Source organism: Perognathus longimembris, chromosome 4 (genome assembly GCF_023159225.1).
Source record: "Perognathus longimembris pacificus isolate PPM17 chromosome 4, ASM2315922v1, whole genome shotgun sequence".
NCBI classification, from domain to species: Eukaryota; Metazoa; Chordata; class Mammalia; order Rodentia; family Heteromyidae; genus Perognathus; species Perognathus longimembris.
In genome coordinates this window covers 90,991,211-91,012,944 of record NC_063164.1, presented here as the reverse complement: position 1 = coordinate 91,012,944, position 21,734 = coordinate 90,991,211, and the positions used below count along the sequence as shown (strand labels likewise).

General features: G+C 40.0%; 1 protein-coding gene and 1 non-coding gene across 6 annotated transcripts in view; both read left to right on the top strand.

Annotated features, from left to right (window-relative positions):
* The window catches only part of Mre11 (MRE11 homolog, double strand break repair nuclease), an 83,826-nt gene extending 79,644 nt beyond the window's left edge, over positions 1 to 4,182 (top strand). Inside the window, exons 19-21 of one of the 5 annotated variants that reach the window (XM_048345642.1) lie at positions 1,075 to 1,149; positions 1,851 to 1,853; positions 3,874 to 4,182. In XM_048345642.1, the coding sequence (XP_048201599.1) occupies positions 1,075 to 1,120 (46 nt within the window). In that variant the 3' untranslated portion in view covers positions 1,121 to 1,149; positions 1,851 to 1,853; positions 3,874 to 4,182. Of the gene's footprint in view, positions 1 to 1,074; positions 1,158 to 1,850; positions 1,854 to 3,873 lie in introns of all 5 variants that reach the window. The other 4 variants (XM_048345638.1, XM_048345639.1, XM_048345641.1 and 1 more) reach the window with 4 other exon arrangements.
* Positions 4,183 to 19,155: 14,973 nt separating this feature from the next.
* LOC125350953 lies at positions 19,156 to 19,283 on the top strand. Its single transcript, XR_007210859.1, has one exon. It is a non-coding gene; the product is annotated as a small nucleolar RNA SNORA40 (small nucleolar RNA).
* The last annotated feature ends 2,451 nt before the right edge of the window (positions 19,284 to 21,734 follow it).

Below are 21,734 nucleotides of genomic sequence, written 5' to 3'. Positions count from 1 at the left end.
AGTGTGATTGTTTTTAACATGCTAAAAGTTATAAGTATAAAAAAAAGACTGTTTTGGTTTAGTATTTGACTTCTTTGTTGTAACTTTGTATATATCCAATTGCATATTATGAGCCAATAGAAAAAGGATAATGCACAGTATACCTTCAAAAATACTGATATGCTCCTCCTTTTTTTTGTTTTCCTTTGTTTTGTTTTTACCTGTTGCTTTTAACCTTGATTTGATTCAGTATGGCATTTTTTATGAATACCACTTGACAAATTAGTGCTTAAAATAACCGATGGCCTTTTGGTAAAATACTTCATGTTAAGTACTTTTTGTGTTAAATTAGAGCAAATGGAGGACTTAATATATTTAATAAAGTACTGCCTTCAGGCAGGTTTAAACTGTATTGGTGAAAAGAGTTGCTACATTCAAATCTACTAAATGGTGATTGAGTCAGTACATAATTATAGGAAATTTTATCAAGCAGACACTTAAATTTGAGGTCTTATGGACCCTCAGATAGGAAAAAGCAAGGAATGTGGACTGTGGTAGAAGAACAATTTCTGGGGAGAGGTGAGCCTTTCCTAAGATCCTTTCTTGTTACAGGAATGATATTTGAATAAAAAATGTTTCAAAATTTTCAAAAGTAGTATGGTAATAGATACATTTTAATATAAGGAGTGTAGTACTTAAAATTCTCTTCCCTTTTTTATAGGTGAGAAAAGTGAAGTACAGAGAACTTGAATAAGTTATCTAGTAAATTAAAAAACTGGAATCCAAGCTTTGTTTCCAGAGGCAATTTCTCTTTCTTATAATTTTTATTAACATATATTATTTGTACATAGGGGTTCTAGTGTGATACCTATAAAATAGTTACAACGTACCTCAATCCAAATTGAACCCAAGAAGCCTTATTTTTTTAGATGTTTTTATTTTTTCTAATGTAGATAGGATAAATTTATATTTATGTGTTTACTTTTGTTCAGTGCATTTTTGATTAAGAAAAAATTCTGTTCTAGTTCACTGTCTGTTGTTGCTGTTGTTACTTTGGTTTAAAAAAATTTCTTTTTTTTACCTTTTTTTTTTTGCCTCAGGGGCTCATCATCCAGCAAGCGCATGTCCCAGAGCCAGATGACTAAAGGAGTCAATTTTGAATCAGATGAGGTAATAAAGTAATTTGCTAAATTTTAACTAATATTTAACTGTTTATAAAATGAAAATAAATAGCACTAGTTAGATGCTAAACAAATTCTTTTTTTTGGTGGTGGGGGGAGGGTCATGGGGTTTGAACCCAGGGCCAGGGCACAGTCCCTAAACTTTTTTGCCCAAGGCTAGCACTTTGACCCCACAGTGCTACTTCTGGTTTTCTGGTGGTTAATTGGAGATAAGAATCTCATGGACTTTCCTGCCTGTGCTGGCTTTGAACTGTGATGCCCAAATCTCAGCTTGCTGAATAGCTAGAATTACATGTGTGAACCACTGGTGCCCAGCTCTAAAAGTTATTTTTAAAAATAGCTTCACTGGTAACTTTTCTTTGAACCATAATGTTAAGTCAGTAAGTAACCTTTGTTGGTGTCCATCATTATAAGTACTTCATATAAAAGGCCTAGGGACTTTAAAATATGACTTCCACTCAGCTTTTATTTAATTTTCTTTGTTAAAAGAATCAGAGTAGTTTTTTAGCTTCTGCCATTTATATCTGGAGAAATAATGGCAATGATAATGAAAGAGTTTTTCATGTTGCTTTAATAGAATGTTTATAAGGCACTCACTGTGAGCTCCACATTGTTTTTCTATAAGAAGGGTCATGGTGGAGATTGTCTATCATGGAAGTGTTGGAGCATGGACCAAAATCCTATCTCCAGGATGTGTGGGAAAATTCTGGATGGTTGTCTGAAGTAGACAACTATAAAATCTCCTCTAACTAGAATAAAGTAAACCCAAACTATTCATCTTTTCTTTAATAATTTGAGTTAAGTTGAATTTGAGTTATCTAACTGGAAGCCACTGAGGTTTCCTTTCTAAGGCTGTCAATGAAAGCAAGGACTTTTCTAAGTTTTTGTTGAATTGCTTGAAGGTTTTTGGCCTATCACCTCCTTCACTTGTTTGTTTTTATTTAGAAAATATACTTGAAGTAAATGCATATAACATAAAATGATCTTAACCATTTTTAAGTATACAATACAGTAGTATAAATATATTCACATTATTGTAAAACAGATCTCTTAACTTTTTGTCTTGCAAAGCTGAAAGTCTGTATCTCTTTTACCCCTTAAACAAGTCCATAGTTCCTTCTCTCTCTAACCCTTTGTGGTAATCACTACTTCTCACTACTTTTCCTTCCTATGTATTTTTCTACTCTAGATACTTCAAGTGGAATCTTAACAGTATTTATCTTTTTATTCCATTTTGCAAAATGTTCATAGGTTCATCCATGTTATGGCATGGAATTTAGCTCTTTTATTTTGAGCCTCTACATGAATATGACAATGGTTACTGGGGAAGGTTTGCTACAATTCATGATGCAAAGAAAAATTACAACAAGAGCTGTCCACCTATTGAATGCTAACCTGTTTCATGCTAACATGTGGTTAGATGTTAAAGTTCTGCTTCACCAAGACCCCACAAACTTTGGAATCCATCACCTATGGATCCTGAAAATATGACACAACATAAATCATCCCTCTTAGGGTTGTTTATTGCAGGTGTTTCAAGAGGAAAAAAAGTAGCTTCTGTTAGGGCAGAATTTTAAAAATGTGATGATATCTATATAAACCACAAGAAGCAGATTTTTAGATGAACAAATATGGGCATCCAGTGTTGAACATGAATCTGTCATTAATAAAATCTGCGTTGTATTTGCAGTGAGCATGTTTTAGGTTCAGTTGCCACAAATACATAAAAGGTGTAACTTTGTGAGTTGATGAATATGTTAATTAGCTTGATTGTAGTAACTATTTTGCTGTTTATATATTTCATAATATATTGTGTATCCTAAGTACACAGCATAAAATTTAATTTTAATGGCTCAAAAATCTTGTTTTATGGAAAAGAACGATTAGCAAATTCTCTTCATCTTGATTTCGGGATTACCATAAAGCTATAATTTGGGCTTATCTTATGTTTGTTTTCATTCTAAAATTCATTAATATATGTGATATTCCTATTTATTCTTACCATGCACATAACTTATAGCACATCCATTTGGGAACTTTTAAAGTATCCTATCTATTTGTTTTTGAAGTAGAAAGATTGAAGGATTTCTTTGCTACATTGTATTTTCAGTCACTCTGAGGGTGTACTCAAGTTGTAACATTTAACAGAGGATAGGTAAGCAATGATAGCTGCCTCTGAGTCAGAGCTTCTGTATGGTTTTAATACTTACGGCTTTCCAGAAGACAAGACATTTATAATATAATGTAAATGAGGGAAAACAAATTGTTCACAAACCAGATAGGCATACTTTTTTCCTGGTTTACCTGCACCTTTATTAAGGCTAACAACTAAGGAAAATGAATGTGTATATATTATTGGTATGTATAATACACACACACACACACACACACACACACACACACACACACACACACACGTATATAACTTGAGAAATCTTTATTTTGGGGCATGGTGATATATACCTGTACTCCCAACATTTGGTAGGTAGGATTATTTGTTCAAGGCTACAGAGTGAGTTCAAGAATACATCAGGCTATATAGCAACTATCTGTCTAAATAAATAAATAAAATAATTTAATTTATATTTTACATTTATAAAGGAATGGAAAAATTAAATCTATCCCATGTGACTCATGATACTTTAGCATAAGTTCTTGTTTCAATGAAGTAAGGAGCATTCACTGACTTAATAACATTTATTTATTATTTCAGGATGATGATGATGATCCTTTTATGAATATCAGTTCATTAAGAAGAAACAGAAGATGATATATTGAATGAAAGTCAGACATTTTCAAGATACAGAAAAAAGTAAAACATTGCAAGATGAGTTTACAGTTGGAGATGTTTTAAATATTGCTGTTTACTTGAAGAATTTGCAAAAGAGTAAGCAGAGAACCTAATGTAGAAGAGTTTATATTTTCAAATACAATTTCCTGAACATGATTCCATTACTTACGTATTTCCTAGTTTAAGGACATAAAACCAATATTGGCTCTCCTTTATTTTATTTTACTGTCTTTTTTTTTTGCCAGTCCTGGGCCTTGGACTCAGGGCCTGAGCACTGTCCCTGGCTTCTTTTTGCTCAAGGCTAGCACTCTGCCACTTGAGCCACAGCGCCACTTCTGGCCATTTTCTGTATATGTGGTGCTGGGGAATCGAACCCAGGGCCTCATGTATATGAGGCAGGCACTCTTGCCACTAGGCCATATCCCCAGCCCCTTACTGTCTTTTTTAGTACTGGGATCAAGTCCAGGACATTGCTCTTATTAAGCAAGCACTTTTCCTCTGATCTACATCTCAGCTCTCCTCATTCTTTGTAATGTAGTTGTTAACATTGCTCAGAATGCTGTATAACATTTAGAACATTATTTTCCTGATATATTCATGTGAATTCTACTAAGAGCTTTGCTTAAATGCTGTTTTTGAGATAGGATTAAAATAAATCCAACATTATACATTTATGCTTTAGATAAGGATTTTCATTATCTTAATATTACGTTTGACCAAAGTTGAAGGGTAGAACTTACAAAATGTAACCTCTTCATAATTTTTAATATTTTCTGAGAGGTTCTGGATTATTTGAAAGTAAAACCTTGTGTATGACAACTGCCTTGATTGTCATTATAGTTCCTGTAATCTCAGCCTTACAAATTTTGAATGGTTAGAAGTGCCTTGTATGTGAACAAAAAGTTTTTTGTTAGAAAAAGGAAAAAAGAAAAGGGAATGAAGGGAGGGCGGTTTTTCATTTTATTTGTAGCAAAGACAAAGATTATGTTCCATTGAATGGTAGTAATTTTCTATATTTACTTTATTATTAGTGACATTCTCATTCTCCCTCTCAACTGAAGGGTTAAGAAAATTATACACTTGAAGTTTTTTAGACCTGAATTATTAGATTAAACTATAGAAATATAGCTTCTGTAGAATATCATTTCCAAGCCTTGCCAGTAACACTTTATTTTAACTTTGGTTCCTATACAGCATTACTGAATGGACAGTCCTAGAAATCTTAGTCAAATAGCTCATATAAATTTATGTTTTAAGAAGGAAGCAAAAATGTTGCTTCTTCACATGTAAGTTTCCATTTTTCTCTTTAATACCCTATAAAAGAAAAATCTTTGAGAATACTGATTTCAAGAGGAGTTAAAGCCCCTTTAGGAAAATGTAGACCTTGCTAATACAATATCATGACATATCTTCACAGATAAAAATAAACACTTGGCTGGGGATATGGCCTAGTGGCAAGAGTGCCTGCCTCATATACATGAGGCCCTGGGTTCGATTCCCCAGCACCACATATACAGAAAATGGCCAGAAGTGGCACTGTGGCTCAAGTGGCAGAGTGCTAGCCTTGAGCAAAAAAAAGAAGCCAGGGACAGTGCTCAGGCCATGAGTCCAAGCCCCAGGACTGGCCAAAAAAACAAAACAAAACAAAACAAAAAAAACCAAATACTTGTTGGAACAATATTCATGATCATCAAAATAAGATCATACTTGGATTTATTAAGTTTTAAGAAAGAGCATTTGGATAGTGGCTACTGTGTTAGAGTAATTTAGAAATGGTCCAAGTCAGCTGAATGTAGTGATCCTGGGATTTGGGAGGCTGAGGTAGGATTGTGAGTTCAAAACCAGCCTGAGCTACATAGTAATTTAATACCTTGTCCTGCTTACCCCGCAAAAAAGAAAAGAAGTGCCTGAGTCAACAATGATAGTGTATAACATTCTAATGAGTTTTAAAATGTTCCTAAGCATGAACATAGGAGTATTTTAGCAGGTAGCATTCATTAACTCAGAAAAAGGCATTGTCTTGTCAAATACTCATGGGTAAATTTCCCCACATCTTCATTGCAATCCCTATTTAAATCCAAAGTATTAATAGTGTTTGAGTGGAACAAAGGTTTTTGTGTAGGCTCCGTGGACTGGGCTAAGTGGAGTTTTTTTTTTGTTGTTGTTGTTGTTTTTTTGGCCAGTCCTGGGCCTTGGACTCAGGGCCTGAGCACTGTCCCTGGCTTCTTCCTGCTCAAGGCTAGCACTCTGCCACTTGAGCCACAGCGCCGCTTCTGGCCGTTTTCTGTATATGTGGTGCTGGGGAATCGAACCTAGGGCCTCGTGTATCCGAGGCAGGCACTCTCGCCACTAGGCTATATCCCCAGCCCTGTTGTTGTTTTGTTTTTGGCCAGTCCTGGGCCTTGGACTCAGGGCCTGAGCACTGTCCCTGGCTTCTTTTTGCTCAAGGCTAGCACTCTGCCACTTGAGCCACAGCACCACTTCTGGCCATTTTCTATATATGTGGTGCTGGGGAATCGAACCTAGGGCTTCATGTATATGAGGCAAGCACTCTTGCCACTAGGCCATATTCCCAGCCCGAGGACTGGGCTAAGTGGTAGAGTAGAAGTTGCTAGTGATAACCAGTGCTCCCCTTGCTCTTGGCACACACTCAGACTGAACTTCAGGACAATGTCAGCAATGGCTGCTGGGAAACATATTTTGTTTTACATTTGCTCCAGGGTACCATGGTATGAAAGGGGCTGCTGAATGCAGTGGAATTATCTGCAGAGGAGAGTACCTAGGTGCAAATCTCTTCAACTCATTTAAGCTGTTTTGTGAGTCATTAATTAGTGTTTATTCAAGTAGACTTGTTAGTAGTTTGTGTACATCATGCCCTTGAATATAATAAAACACTTCTTTTGACTAAATGTTTTTACGTCCTTGATTTGTAGATGAAGGCTGCAAGGTCCATGTTTTTTAGGTTTTGGGGTTTTGGTGTGTTTGTGGGGAGAGGGGCTTGCTGATCATTTCCAGACCTTCTGGTTTGTAGCTGTCCAGGCTTTCCTCCTGATTCCAGAGCTCCTGCCACCTGTTGTCTCTGGAGGCTGTGAGAAAACAGCAACAGAAACACCTGAAGAAAACATTTGTGGGGAGTCCTTCTATGCTTGCCAGAAAATAAATCTCTTTCCACTGTCTGTTTCCTGTCATACAAACTACAACAGAGTTATGAATGCACTGCACTTTTTCTAGGAAATAGAGCTGCTTAGAGAATGCAAGTGCCTAGGCCAGTCAATGACTTTTAATTCAGATACATATAAAACATTATTTTCCTGAACCACAAAAACTAGATCATGGGAAAGAAGTCCTGTAATTTAACAGATAATTACAAAGTGACTACCTGTCACTTTATGATTGGCAAGTCAGGAAATAGTTAACCTCTAGTGCCAGGGAAAGCCAACCCTGCCTTGTCTCTGGGAATGGTCCTGCTACAATTCTGGTTTTTTTGTTTTTGTTTTTGTTGCCAGTCCTGGTGCATGGACTCAGGGCCTGAGCACTGTCCCTGGCTTCTTTTTGCTCAAGGCTAGCACTCTACCTCTTGAGCCACAGTGCCATTTTCAGCTTCTTTCTATATATGTGGTGCTGAGGAATCGAACCGAGGGCTTCATGTATACAAGGCAAGCACTTTACTACTAGGCCATATTCCCAGCCCCTGCTACAATTCTAATTTCTTACTTGTGCCACAAGGTGGTGCTGCCACTGTTTGAAGCTGTTGTGATATTTATATGTATGATATTTAATTCATAATATTTTGTGGTTTTAAAAAAAGTTGTTATAAAAGTTTTATGTAATAAAGATTTGGCTTTTGTCAGCCCATAGAGCTTCCATATTCTTGATTGAAAAGTATCCCATTTTAGCATTTGCTCATCTTTTTAATAAATTTGAATTTAATGTTTATTTATTAGATCTGAAAGTCCTGATTCTGTTTCCCTTCCCCAGTGCTGGAATTGTAGCCGTGTACCACGACTGGCTCCCTTGAGTTTAACTACCATAGTTTATTCTACCACCCTACCTACGGTTGTGCATTTTGGTATTTATGCTATTTCCAAATACCAATAATACTGCAATAGTGATTAGTATTTTTATATTTTTGGAAGTATATCTTCAGAGAGATTCCTACCTGTGTGATTCTTGAGCAAAAGAGTAAACATGTACTTGTGTTCAAATATTGCTATTTTTTTTTCTTATTTTCTATTATGTGGGACTTGGGCTTAACTCAGGTTCTCTTGCTTTTGCTCGGCTTTTATTTCACTCAGCACTTGACACTTAACCTCCAATTCTTGCTTTTTTGTTAGTTAGAGATAAGAATATCCTAGATTTACTGTTGGGGACTGTTTTGGCCTTGGTGGAGGAAGGGCGCCAAGAGCGAGACGCTGCCCTTTCCCCAGCCCTGGGACAGTGTGGGAGGGAGCCCCTCCCACCTTCCGGCCTCAACTGGAAAAGAAGCCCCCTGCCCCTGAGGGGCAAACATGTGCGTGCCACCATGATGGGGTTGTCCCGCCCACAAAGGAAGTTTCATGACATCACCTGATGGACATGGTCTTTAGCTTATGACTGGCCATTTGGCCAGCCCCCTTTCCCCCCATGACCGCCATATAAGTCCCCCTCCCAAATTAAAGCCTTTGAGACGCATCCCACCATCGCGACGGTTTCCCTGATGCCTTCTTCTCCCCCCCCCCCACACCCCCTGCTCCTGGTAACATGTGAGGGGACCGGGGGGGAGGGGAGGCTTCAGCAACCTTTCCTCAACTTAGCACAAGTCCACGAGGGTACGCCTTCATTTCCCGCGGGCGAGGAAGTAAGGCCGAGTGCTCTCTCATAGTTTTTGGAGTTCAACCATTTCTCCCTGTGAAATTGGGGAGAAAGGGATCGTCCAGATCCCGACAATTTACCTTTCTTGGGCTGTCTTCAAACTAGGACCCTCAGAATTTAGCCTTCTGATTGTTGTAAGGTTAATTATCAGAGAAGCCACATTTTGAAGGATTGAAGCGTGGAGTCTTTATTAGAATGCTAGCAGTCTGCAGGTAGCCAGTTGTTACAAAGGCCTGCAGCCTGCAGATACTCAATACTGTCAGGAAACAGACCTGAGAGGGGAAAAAAGAACACAAACAATACCAACAAACCAATTTAGCTCCAATGGAGAGCTTAAGTGGGATGCCATGGTGACCAGAGAGGACACAGGACACCCTGATGACCAGAGATGAGACAGGACACAGGACATGAACATGGAAACATGGCATGGCACCTGAGCTGGTCTGGCTCTAAATAGGGTCAGGTTAGGGGGCAGGGTCACAGGAAGCTCCCAGGCCCAAGCACTTGACTGGCAGGTTCAGTATCTTGTAGGCCAGGTGCCCACCCCTGTCTCTAGGGATTCAGGAACATCCATCACCTGGGGGTGTGACTTCACTTCCTCTAAGGAATTCAAGCATACCCATGAAGATAAGATGCCAGATCTACAATTCACCATGTGGCCAAGATGGCACTGACCAGACCTGACCTTAATTCATGAGTAGCTAGGATTACAAGTGTGTGAGCCATAGCCCAAATTCCCTTTCTACAGGTGATGACATTTTTAATTCCCACCAACGATACTTGAGTGTCTGTTTCTCCATAGCCTCAGAATGTGTTGTTAGGCTTTTGATTATTTGCCAAAACAATGGATAATAAATGGGATCTTAGTGGACTACATTGGGTGCCTTTTTTTTTTTTTTTTGCCAGTTCTGAGCCTGAGCACTGTCCCTGGCTTCTTTTTACTCGAGGCTAGCACTCTACCACTTGAGCCACAGCACCAGTTCTGCCTTTTTCCATTTATGTGATGCTGAGGAATTGAACACAAGACTTCGTGCATGCTAGGCAAGCACCCTACCATTAAGCAATATTCCCAACCTGATATTTGGCATTTTTTATTATTAATAACCATATAAAATTATGCTTAATATCCCTTATAGCTCCTTCCCCCCTTTATTTTTTGCCAGTCCGGGGAGCTTGGACTCAGGGCCTGAGCACTGTCCCTTACTTCATTTTGCTCAAGGCTAACACTCTACTACTTGGCCACTTCCAGCTTTTTCTGTTTATGTGGTGCTTAGGAATTGAACCCAGAGCGTCATGTGTGCAAGGTAAGTACTCCCAGCCCTATAACCCATTTTTGATGCTTGCTTAATTATGTATTTTGTCAGGATTTTTAGTCTTCCCCAGTATTAAAAGTGATTAATACAGATACTGACCCTTTGTTTATATTTTTTTGTAATTTGTATTTTTAAAATATCTTTAACTTTATTTTTTATTTATTGATTTTTTTTTTTTTTTTTTTTTGCCAGTTCTCGGGCTTGGACTCAGGGCCTGGGCACTGTCCCTGGCTTCTTTTTGCTCAAGGCTAGCACTCTGCCACTTGAGCCACAGTGCCACTTCTGTCCATTTTCTGTATATGTGGTGCTGGGGAATTGAACCCAGGGCTTCATGTATACGAGACAAGCACTCTTTGCCATTAGGCCATATCCCCAGCACTGTAATTTGTATTTTGCTTTTTTTTTTTTTTTTTTGTCGGTCGTGGGGCTTGAACTCTGGGCCTGGGCACTGTCCCAGAACTCTTCAGCTCAAGGCTCTACCACTTGAGCCGTAGCGCCACTTCTGGTTTTCTGGTGACTAATTGGATATAAGAGTTTCATGGACTGTCCTGCGTGGGCTGGGCCTTGAACCATGATCCTCAGATCTCAGCCTCTTGAGTAGCTAGGATTACAGGTGTGAGCCACCGGCACCCAGCTTTGCTTAATATTTTTTAAATGCCTTAGTTTATTTTCATATAGTCAGGTTAATCTTTTCTTCCATATCCTAGTAGTTTGTCTTGTAAATGTTGTCATATTGACTAGAAGTTATTTTAATGAATTTTGAATTTTAATCATTTCACAGTTTAATTTATGTTCAGTTTATCCATGATTAATGTTTTTGTGCCCCCTTTTGAGGAAAACTCCCTACCGTAAAGTGATGAAGGTTCTGAATCTTTGTCATCTCCCAAAAGTGTATGTTTTTCCTTTCATCATTACTCTATTATACAGCTATGAGTTGATTTTTATCATGTTTCATTCTGATTCATTTAAAAATTCAGAGGAGAGGGAAGATGGCGCTGCCACAGTAGGGAGGCACCCCGACTCGCTCCAGCTCAATAGTGAGCTGGGAACTCCAGCACCCAACACCTCATCAAGAACCCAGCAAAACCAGCAGCCAGAAGCAGTGGAGAAACGCAGGAAAAGAAAAAGGAGCAAAAAAGAGCCGAAAACGTACACGGAGCCGGAGAATCTACAGGCACCCTCCCCCTACCAGCCCAACCTGGCCCGAACAGGGCCAGGCTGGGAAAGGGGACCCAGCGATCGGCAGACCGACTGCTGGGAGCGCAGAGTCCAGACAGCAGGACTCCACGGACACCAGGACTCCACGGACACCAGGGAGAGTGTGGACCAAGACACACGGCGATGGTGGAGACGGGAAGTTCAGGTCCACACTGGGAACGGACGTAAGCGGTTGGGGAACCCAGTGGTGCAGAAAGGGAGAGCCGGGCACGCCACCACGACCTTTCGCCATACCACATCACTCCACCCCCGAAGGACCAACGGTGGCGTGGGACACACACACAATCCAGGATCAGTGAGTCCCCCATTACCCCCTCCCCCAATGGGAGACCAGCTATCAGAGACCCAATCCCTACAAAGAAGCTAGATCTCCCTCCCTCCCCCTCCCCACCCCAAGGGAACAAAGAACCCCCAAATCAGGCGGGAAGCTGCCATCAGGCTCTGGGAAGTCACAGGAGTTTAGCAGGGGAAGGGCAGAGCAGCCCCAAGGCCGCCCAGGAGCCGGAACTGGCCGAACCGGCCCTGACCCCTTCCCAACAAGGGCCGGAGGACAGCCGGCAGTGCAAGCCCCATCCAAGGCTCCTGGACCTCGCGGGCTTTTTCAACTAAAATCACAGGCGCTGGTGGGCAATACCAGCACATCAGGGACACCTGGGCCTGATCACGCGCCCCCCTCGCAGCAGAGGCACAGTCTGAGGGCGCTAACCCGCGCCTGGACAGTTGATCCCACTGGGCCCCACACATACCGCCCCCCACAGCGGACTCAAAGGAGGGTGCAAGCACAACCCAACAACCCAGGGCTCGCTCTGGTAGGCGTACCCCTCTCAGGTGGACGGGTCCACAGTGGCAGCGCCTGTTGTAGTGGGTACACAGCGCACAGGTGGGCGGAGCCCCCAGCGACAGCTCCCACTCTGGTAGGTGTACCTGGCTCAGGTGGGTGGGGCCACAGTGGCAGCACCCACTCTGGTAGGCGCGCCTACACAGGAGGGTAGAGCTCTCCATTGGCCTGTTCCCACTCAGTTTGGCGCATTTCGCACAAGTGGGTGGGCTGCACCTCAACAACACCGGCCCCGGAGCGGTCCACAAAGGAAAGCAAACTGCCTGAGAGGTGAGCTCCTCCGACCAAGATACAGAGTGGAAAAAAGAACCAAAGAAGAGATAAGCCTCCACGCCACGCTGAATCAGTGACCAGCAAATCCCCAACAGGGGCACGCTAGGGTCAGCACAGCACAGTGGCAGGACACTGTTCCACCGAGAAAGACACAGAACCTACCAGCCCCCAAGTGCAGGGAGAGTGACCACCTCAGCAACAACCGAGAAAGTCATGCTCACCCATTGGGAAGCAAGGATCAACAGCCAAACCCAAACCCAGAGCCAGGACACCAGGGCACAAGGCTTCCACTGACGGACCAGCAGGAACCAGCACAAAACCAACCCAGGGAAGCCACCCACAGATCTCCACATGCACAAATCACAAAGAAATGTAACAGTTCATCAAAGGGCAAGCCAACTCGCCATCTCCAAAAAGCAGCATGACTGAAGAGGAGATGGAGAATAAAAAAGCAAATGAGGCCATGTTAACAGAAATGATGGAAAGTATCAGAAACAAAATCAGAAAACAATTCGGGGAGTTTAGAGTGGAAGTTTTGAAGGACATCCAGGAAGCCAAGAAAGAAATGGAAGCAAAAATGGATACAATGCAAACCTCCATTAAAGAAGACCTTAACATCCTGAGAAGTGAAATGCATGAAAAAATAGATTTAAAATACAACTCTTTAAAGGAAGAAATTTCCACGATCAGAGCTGATCTGACAACCATAAATAGCTCTTTGACATCCATAAACTCCGCAATTGAATCCACAGCACAAAGAATTGACCATATGGAATCCAGAATCTCTCTCTTGTACGATGAAGCAGCCGACAACAACCAGAAAATTACCACACTCCAAGAAACGGTGAAACTTCAGGGTAGACTAATCCAGGAACGAATGGACAAAGACAAGAGATATAATCTGCGGTTGGAATAGAAGAAGGAGCTGAATACCAGAGCAGAGGGCTTCATCATTTTTTCAATAAAGTTATTGCAGAAAACTTCCCCAATCTCACAAGGGACCCCATCCAGGTAACCGAAGCCTATAGGACACCTGGCAGGCCAGACCCCAGAAAAGCCACCCCAAGGCACATAATATTCAAGACTTCAGATCTCAAGAATAAAGAGCAAATTCTGAACGCAGCCAAAGCGAACAAAGAAATTTTCTACAATGGGAAGAGGATCTGAATAACAGCAGACCTCTCCACACAAACCTACCAAGCGCGAAGTAAGTAGAAGAACACCATCCAAGTTCTACAGGCCAACAATATGCAACCTAGGATTAAATATCCAGCGAAATTGGAGTTCACATTTGAAGGGAAAACCAGATCTTTCCATAGCAAAGAGGATCTAAAGGAGTATGTGAATAAAAAATGAGCCCTACAGTGAATTATAAGAGGGGAGCCCCACCCAACAGAGATCGTACAGTACACACACAGACAGAAACAGAAAGAAACAATAGCCAGAGCCCAACACAAAGAGCAGCTCACTAAAGACAAAAAAAAAAAAGGAAAAAACAGCCCAACAAGAAAATGGAAGGAGAAAAAACACTCTTATCCTTGATCTCTTTGAATATAAATGGTATAAACTCTCCGATAAAGAGGAGCAGACTGGCAGAATGGATCCGCAAACAAAAAGTTTACATCTGTTGTCTACAAGAGACCCACCTTACAGCAAGGGCCAAAAACAGGCTCCGAATGAAAGGATGGAGCAAGATCTCCCAAGCAAACCACCTGCCAAAGCGGCAGGTGTAGCCATCCTGATCTCAGACAAGCTGGACTTTTCATTAAAATCAACTCAAACAGACAAAGAAGGACACTACATTTTAATACAAGGAAAAATCCAGAATCAAGACATCATGGTGATAAATGTATACTCACCAAACAAACGAGGCCCTACATATGTCAAGCAAATTCTCACAGAATTACAGAACAAGATAGACGCAAACACAATCATAGTGGGAGACTTTAATACCCCACTCTCTCCAAGAGACAGATCCAACACCCAGAGGATCAGCAAGGGAGCTGAGGACCTAAGTAACACCATATCCCAAATGGATCTCACAGATCTATACAGAACCTTCCACCCTACAGAGACCCAATACACCTTCTTCTCAGCAGCCCATGGATCATACTCCAAAATAGAGCATGTCATAGCCCACACAAAGAACCTCAGCAAATACAAAAGTATTGACGTCATCCCATGTATTATATCTGACCACAGTGGAATAAAGGTAACCCTCAATAACAACGGTTACCACAGAGGCTATACACATTCATGGAGGCTAAACCCCACACTGTTATCCAACACTTGGGCCACAGACCAAATTAAAGATGAAATCAACGAATTCATGAGCCACAATGACAATGAAAATACATCACAAAGAAACCTATGGGACACAGCTAAGGCAGTACTGAGGGGCAAGATCATTGCCCTCAGCACTCACATGAAAAGAATGGAAGCAGAGCAGGTGAATAACCTCACGATGAAACTAAAACAACTGGAGAAACAAGAAATGATCGAGTCTAAAATGACTAGGAGAAGAGAGATCACAAAGATTAAAGAAGAGATAAATCTGATTGAAAATAGAAAGACCATTCAACAAATAAATAAGACTAAAAGCTGGTTCTTTGAGAAAAAAAATAAAATTGACAGACCCCTCACAAGACTTACAAAAAGAGAAGAGACATATACGTAAAGTCAGGGACTCCACTGGAAAAATTACAACAAGTACACACGATATTCAAACAATCATAAGGAGCTATTTCCAGAACCTCTACTCAGTGAAAAACAATAAATTTACAGAAATGGATCAATTCTTAGAGAAGTATAAACTGCCCAAACTGAACCAAGAAGAAATAAATCAACTAAATAAACCAATAACTTACAGTGAGATACAGGAGGTAATCAAGAACCTCCCAACAAAGAAAAGCCCAGGCCCAGATGGATTCACCAACGAATTATACAAAACCTTTAGTGACGAGCTAATACCAATACTCCTCAAACTCTTCCGTGAAATAGAAACAGACGGAGAAATCCCAAACTCATTCTATGAAGCTAATATCATACTCATTCCCAAACCAGGCAAAGACCCAACAAAAAAAAGAGAACTACAGACCAATATCACTAATGAACACAGACGCAAAGTTCCTCAATAAAATATTAGCTAACAGGATCCAGAAACTGATCAAGAAAATTATACATCATGACCAAGTAGGCTTCATCCCACAGTCACAAGGATGGTTCAACATCTGTAAATCAATCAACGTAATTCACCACATAAACAGAACTAAAATCAAGAATCACATTGTTATCTCAGTCAATGCCCAAAAAGCCTTTGACAAAATACAACATCCATACCTATTAAAAGCTCTGGAGAGAACAGGAATAGATGGAACATTCCTCAAAACAATAAAAGCCATATACAACAGACCAACTGCTAACATCATATTAAATGGAGAGAAACTTAAATCATTCCCCCTAAACGCAGGAACAAGACAAGGATGCCCACTCTCCCCACTTCTTTTCAACATAGTGCTGGAATCCCTAGCCATAGCAATAAGGCAAGAGGAGGGCATCAAAGCGATCCACATCACCAAGGAAGAAATCAAGCTATCCATATTCACAGACGACATGATCTTATATCTGAAGGACCCAAAAAACTCAGTACCCAAACGCCTACACCTTATAAACAATTTTGGCAAAGTAGCAGGATACAAAATCAATCCACAAAAGTCAACAGCTTTTCTGTACACCAGCAATATACAAGCAGAAAAGGAAATTATGGACACAATTCCGTTTACAGTAGCCCAAAAAAGAATAAAGTACCTAGGGATCAACTTAACCAAGGACGTGACGGACCTATTCAATGAAAACTATAAAAATCTAATAAGGGAAATCAAAGAAGACACAACGAGATGGAAAGACCTCCCATGCTCATGGGTAGGCAGAATCAATATAGTGAAAATGGCCATATTGCCCAAATTGTTATACAAATTCAATGCAATCCCTATCAGAATCCCAGTTACATTCTTCACTGAAATAGGGAAAGCAATCCATAAATTCATATGGAACAACAAAAGACCTAGAATAGCCAAAGCAATTCTCGGCAAAAAAAGCAGTGCAGGGGTATCACAATACCAGACTTCAAGCTCTACTATAGGGCCATCATAACAAAAACAGCCTGGTATTGGCATAAAAACAGATTGGAAGACCAATGGATTAGAATTGAAGATCCAGAAATAAAACCGCACTCTTACAGTCAGCTGATATTCAACAAGGAAGCTAAAGACATACAATGGAATAAACATAGCCTCTTCAACTACTGGTGCTGGGAGAACTGGGCAGCCATATACAGAAAACTCAAAGTAGACCCAAGCCTATCACCATGCACCAAGATCAACTCAAAATGGATCAAGGACCTCAATGTCAGACCTGAGTCCTTGAAACTACTGAAGGACAGAGTAGGAAAGACGCTAGAACTTATAGGCATAGGAAGGAACTTCCTGAATAGAGTCCCAGGGACACAACAAATAGGGGAGAGACTCGACAAATGGGCCTACTACAAATTAAAAAGTTTCTGCACAGCTAAGGACATAGCCACCAAAACAGAAAGACAGCCAACCATATGGGAAAGGATCTTTACTAGCACAGCAACAGACAAAGGCCTAATATCTGTCATCTACAGAGAACTCAAAAAACTAAGCCCCTCCGAGCCCAGTAAACCTATTAGGAAATGGGCAAAGGAGCTAAAGAGAGACTTCACAAGAGAAGAAATAAAAATGGCAAAGAAACATATGAGGAAATGTTCAACATCCCTGGTAGTAAAGGAAATGCAAATAAAAACAACCCTGAGATACCACCTCACCCCAGTTAAAATGGCCTATACTCTGAACTCAGGCAACAACAAATGCTGGAGGGGGTGCAGGGAAAGAGGAACCCTTCTCTATTGTTGGTGGGAGTGCAAATTAGTACAACCACTTTGGAGAACAGTATGGAGGTTTCTCAAAAAGCTCAATATAGACCTACCCTATGACCCAGCCATACCACTCCTAGGCATCTATTCTAAACAGCAAGTCCCAAGATATCAAAAAGACATTTGTATTTCCATGTTTATTGCTGCACAATTCACAATAGCCAAAATATGGAATCAACCCAGATGCCCCTCCACAGATGAATGGATCCAAAAAATATGGTACCTATACACAATGGAATACTACATAGCGATTAGGAATGGTGAAATATTGTTATTCGCAGGGAAATGGTCAGAACTTGAACAAATAACGTTGAGCGAGACAAGCCTAGAACACAGAAAACAAAGGGGCATGATCTCCCTGATATATGACTGTTAAGATGGGGTGACGGAGAGACAGTAGAGACCAGGTCTGTGAAACCAAAAACTGCTTGTCAAATGGTATTTCCCACAGGATTGGGTCAGCGACCCAACAGTATGTAAATAAAACCAAACAACTACTCAACATATAAAGGTCAAACATTGACCTCAGTGGAATACAATAGCTCAAAAGCTATGTATGTCTGTTCATATAAGACTACTGTCGACATATTGTCTAATATTGACATTACATTTAAAGCTCTAAGTGATTTTTCTTGGGCTTGGCCACGTGGCCAACTGTATATGTTCTTGATACATTGTATATTGTATATATGTCTACCTGACCTAGAGAAAGGAAAGAAAAACAGGGCGTATGATATCACAAGAAATGTACACACTGCCCTACTATGTAACTGTACCCTTTTTGCACAATGCCTTGTCAAAAAAATTTGTGTTCAATTAATAAATAAATTAAATTTAAAAAAATGAAAACAAAACAAAACAAAATCCATTTGTCCAGCACCATTTGTTGAAATAACCACTCTTTTATCTATAGAATCAATCTTATTTTGTTGTTATTCTTAAAGGAAGTCTTTGGAATTACATTTTCAAAGAAAGTGTATACTTGTGTGTAATGCCATACAGAATTTTAACAAAAGCATAGTTTTTGTTTGATTATTCTTCTTAGCTATTGTAAATTGCATTTGATTTAATTCAAACCTTGATCTTATTCCCCAGGCTTAACTATGCATTTCTTTGGTACAGAAGCTAATTTTGGTTTTCTTAGCAAAAGTTTCCTATGTGAGCTCAGAAACATAACATATCCTTGCTGGAATCTTGTAGCCTTTTTTGCTATCAACTCCATTAATCCCATTAAATTGGGTTCTTTTGCCCATAAGTGACACAACCTGGTCAAGAGTAAAATTTTTCCTATTCTACCCCCTTACCTGTCCTTCCTTCCAGTCTGTAAAATGTGCTGTGTGCCCCTGTTCTCAAGACCGCGCCTACATTGATCAACCAGACAACCCAAGTTTGCTTCCAGATCTGACCATCAGCACATACATATTTTTGTTTGATTCTCATGGCATTATCTTCTTTTTTAAAAAAAAAAAGGAAGTGGTGAAAGACATGTGCAGAAGAGCATACAAGTAATAAATGTTAGGAAGTTAATATTGAAGAAATAATTAAAATTACTTGAGTCCTGGTGGCTCCACTCTAATCCCAGCTACTCTGGAGTCTGAGCAACTGGCAAAAAGGCAGGCTTAAGATGTGGCTCAGCTAGAGGAGCATAAGCTGAGTAAGCCTAGGGCTCTAAGTTCCAACCCCAATACCAGCAAATAATGAAAAAAAATTAAATTAAAATTCCAAACTTTGATTTCAGTTAAAAATTTCTAATGTGGAGCACTTCTGTGTGTGTCTTTGTTTAGTTGTATAACAAAGCCTTACAGACAGGTGCAAACAGTAAATTCTCTTTTGCAACTCAGAACTCATTGAATATGAGATTTTGGTACGTGTAAGAAGGAATATGATTCCTACAACAATTGGCAATGTGGGGGTTTGTTAACTCACACAAGTTGGCTCTGAATAAAGTTGATGTAAAAGTTAAAAATAAATTTCTAATGTAAATAGCAGAGCTGAGATTTAACAATTCTGTATAATTAAAATCCTATTGTCACATGGCCACATCGTCTCCTACCTACTGAGGCTTATTATGATTTACAGCCAACAACAGTGTCATATCCTGAAACTTCATTTGATAGTTTGTCACTGTCTCAGGCAGGGTGAACAGAAGGAAGACAGTCCTTTGGGGAAAAGCATTTCAAATGGTACAGATTCATAGTAACACTGAGTAGTAGCTTTGCTTGACCTGTTCACCAAGTCTTGGTGTTGAAAATGTAAATGGTTTCCTAATGGTGTAGGTAAGATTTACAAATAAATGATAGAGTGGGATGGGCTTTTGCTAGGATTCTTGGGGTTCATAAGTCTTAACATTCATTAGCTAAAACCCTATTTTTTAATTTAAGTTTTATTGTAAAGATGATGTACAGAGAGGTTACAGTTACATAAGTCAGATAATGAATACATTTATTTTTGAACAGTCTCTGCTCCCTCATTTTCTCCTGGTTTTTCCCCTCCCATCCCCTCCAAGTTGTATAGTTCATTTCCAACACAGTGTCTAGTGAGTATCACTGCTAAATTGGTTCACCCTTTGTCCCACCATTTCTGTGCTTTCTCTTTCCCTCCCCAAATCAGAAAAACTTATATACAAGACAAAGGGTACAAAAATAAAAAATGGTGAAAGAAGGGAAAAAAGGAAAGAAGAAAAAAAACCACAAACAGTACAATAAAAAATCTCTTGCTTCCATTTCTTAGAGTTCATTTTGATAAGCACCATTTTATATCATCATATGCACATAGGTATTGAGCCTTTTCAGTCCTCTCCTAAGACTATATTCCTTTGTTCTCACCATGTGAATTAATCATGTCCAAGTGTAATTATTTGTCTTTTACTATCCATTGTGTTTACTTGTAGATTTATAGCAGCATGGAGATTCCTCAAAAGACTAAACATAGAGCTTCCCTGTGACCAGCAATTCCACTCCTGGGAATTTATCCAATAGACCACAAACAAGGCCACACTAAAGCTACCAGAACAACGATGTCCATTTCAGCATTGTTTAATCAAGATATAATAATCAAGATATGGAATCAACTAAGATGCCCCTCAGTGGACGAATGGATTAAGAAAATGTGTTATATATACACAATGGAATTCTATGCTTCCATCAGAAAGAATGATACTGCCCCATTCATAAGGAAATGGAAAGACTTGGAAAAATTATATTAAGCAAAGTAAGCCAGACCCAAAGAAACATAGACTGCATGGTTTCCCTCAATATTGTTTTGATTTTCATTTCTTTTATGGACAGAGATGTTGAACATTTCTTCATTTGTCTATTGGCCATTCTTATTTCTTCTTCAGAGAAGTCTTTAAGTTCCTAGCCCACTTATTAATGGGGTTGTTGTTTCTTTGAGGATTCGTTTTTTGAGTTTAATTTTTTTTGGATCTAAGTATATTTCAGGTATGAAGCCCTTGCCTGATTCATAGCTAGTAAATGTCTTCTCCTAGAATGTCTTTTCCCACATTCTCACAGAATGTGGACTATTTATCTTGCTAGCTATGTCCTTTGCTATGCAGAAACTCTTCAGCAAAACTTTATTTAATAGTGATTTTTCCACAGGAAATTTTTCTAGGATTTTTTTTCCTACTCAAATCACATGTGAGCTTTTTTTCTAAATATAAGAAGTTCCAAACTATAAATAATATACAGGTATATTTCTTTTTTTTTTTTTTTGGCCAGTCCTGGGCCTTGGACTCAAGGCCTGAGCACTGTCCCTGGCTTCTTCCCGCTCAAGGCTAGCACTCTACCACTTGAGCCACAGTGCCGCTTCTGGCCGTTTTCTGTATATGTGGTGCTGGGGAATCGAACCTAGGGCCTCGTGTATCCGAGGCAGGCACTCTTGCCACTAGGCTATATCCCCAGCCCCATATTTCTGAATATAGTTGCTTTGTTCCTTTAAGAAAAGTTCATAAGTATGAAGTCTGGTGATATTTAAGGATAGTACAAACTATCAGATCATTTAATTGTATAGCTGGATGTATATTTTTTTAAATGGCAGGCTGGAAATGCAAATGGCTAATAAATCTAAGACTTTGTTAGTGATTAAAGTTTAAGTGACATATCACTTTTACTTAACTGTGTTAGCGTCCCATCTCTGACAAAATACCTAAGAGAAATCAACTTAAAAGAGAACTTACTGGGGCTGGGAATGTGGCTTAGTGGTAGAGCGCTTGCCTAGTATGCATGAAGCCCTGGGTTTGATTCCTCAGTACCACATAAACAGAAAAGCTGGAAGTGGCGCTGTGGCTGGTAGTAGAATGGTAGCCTTGAGTGAAAGAATCTCAGGGACAATGCCC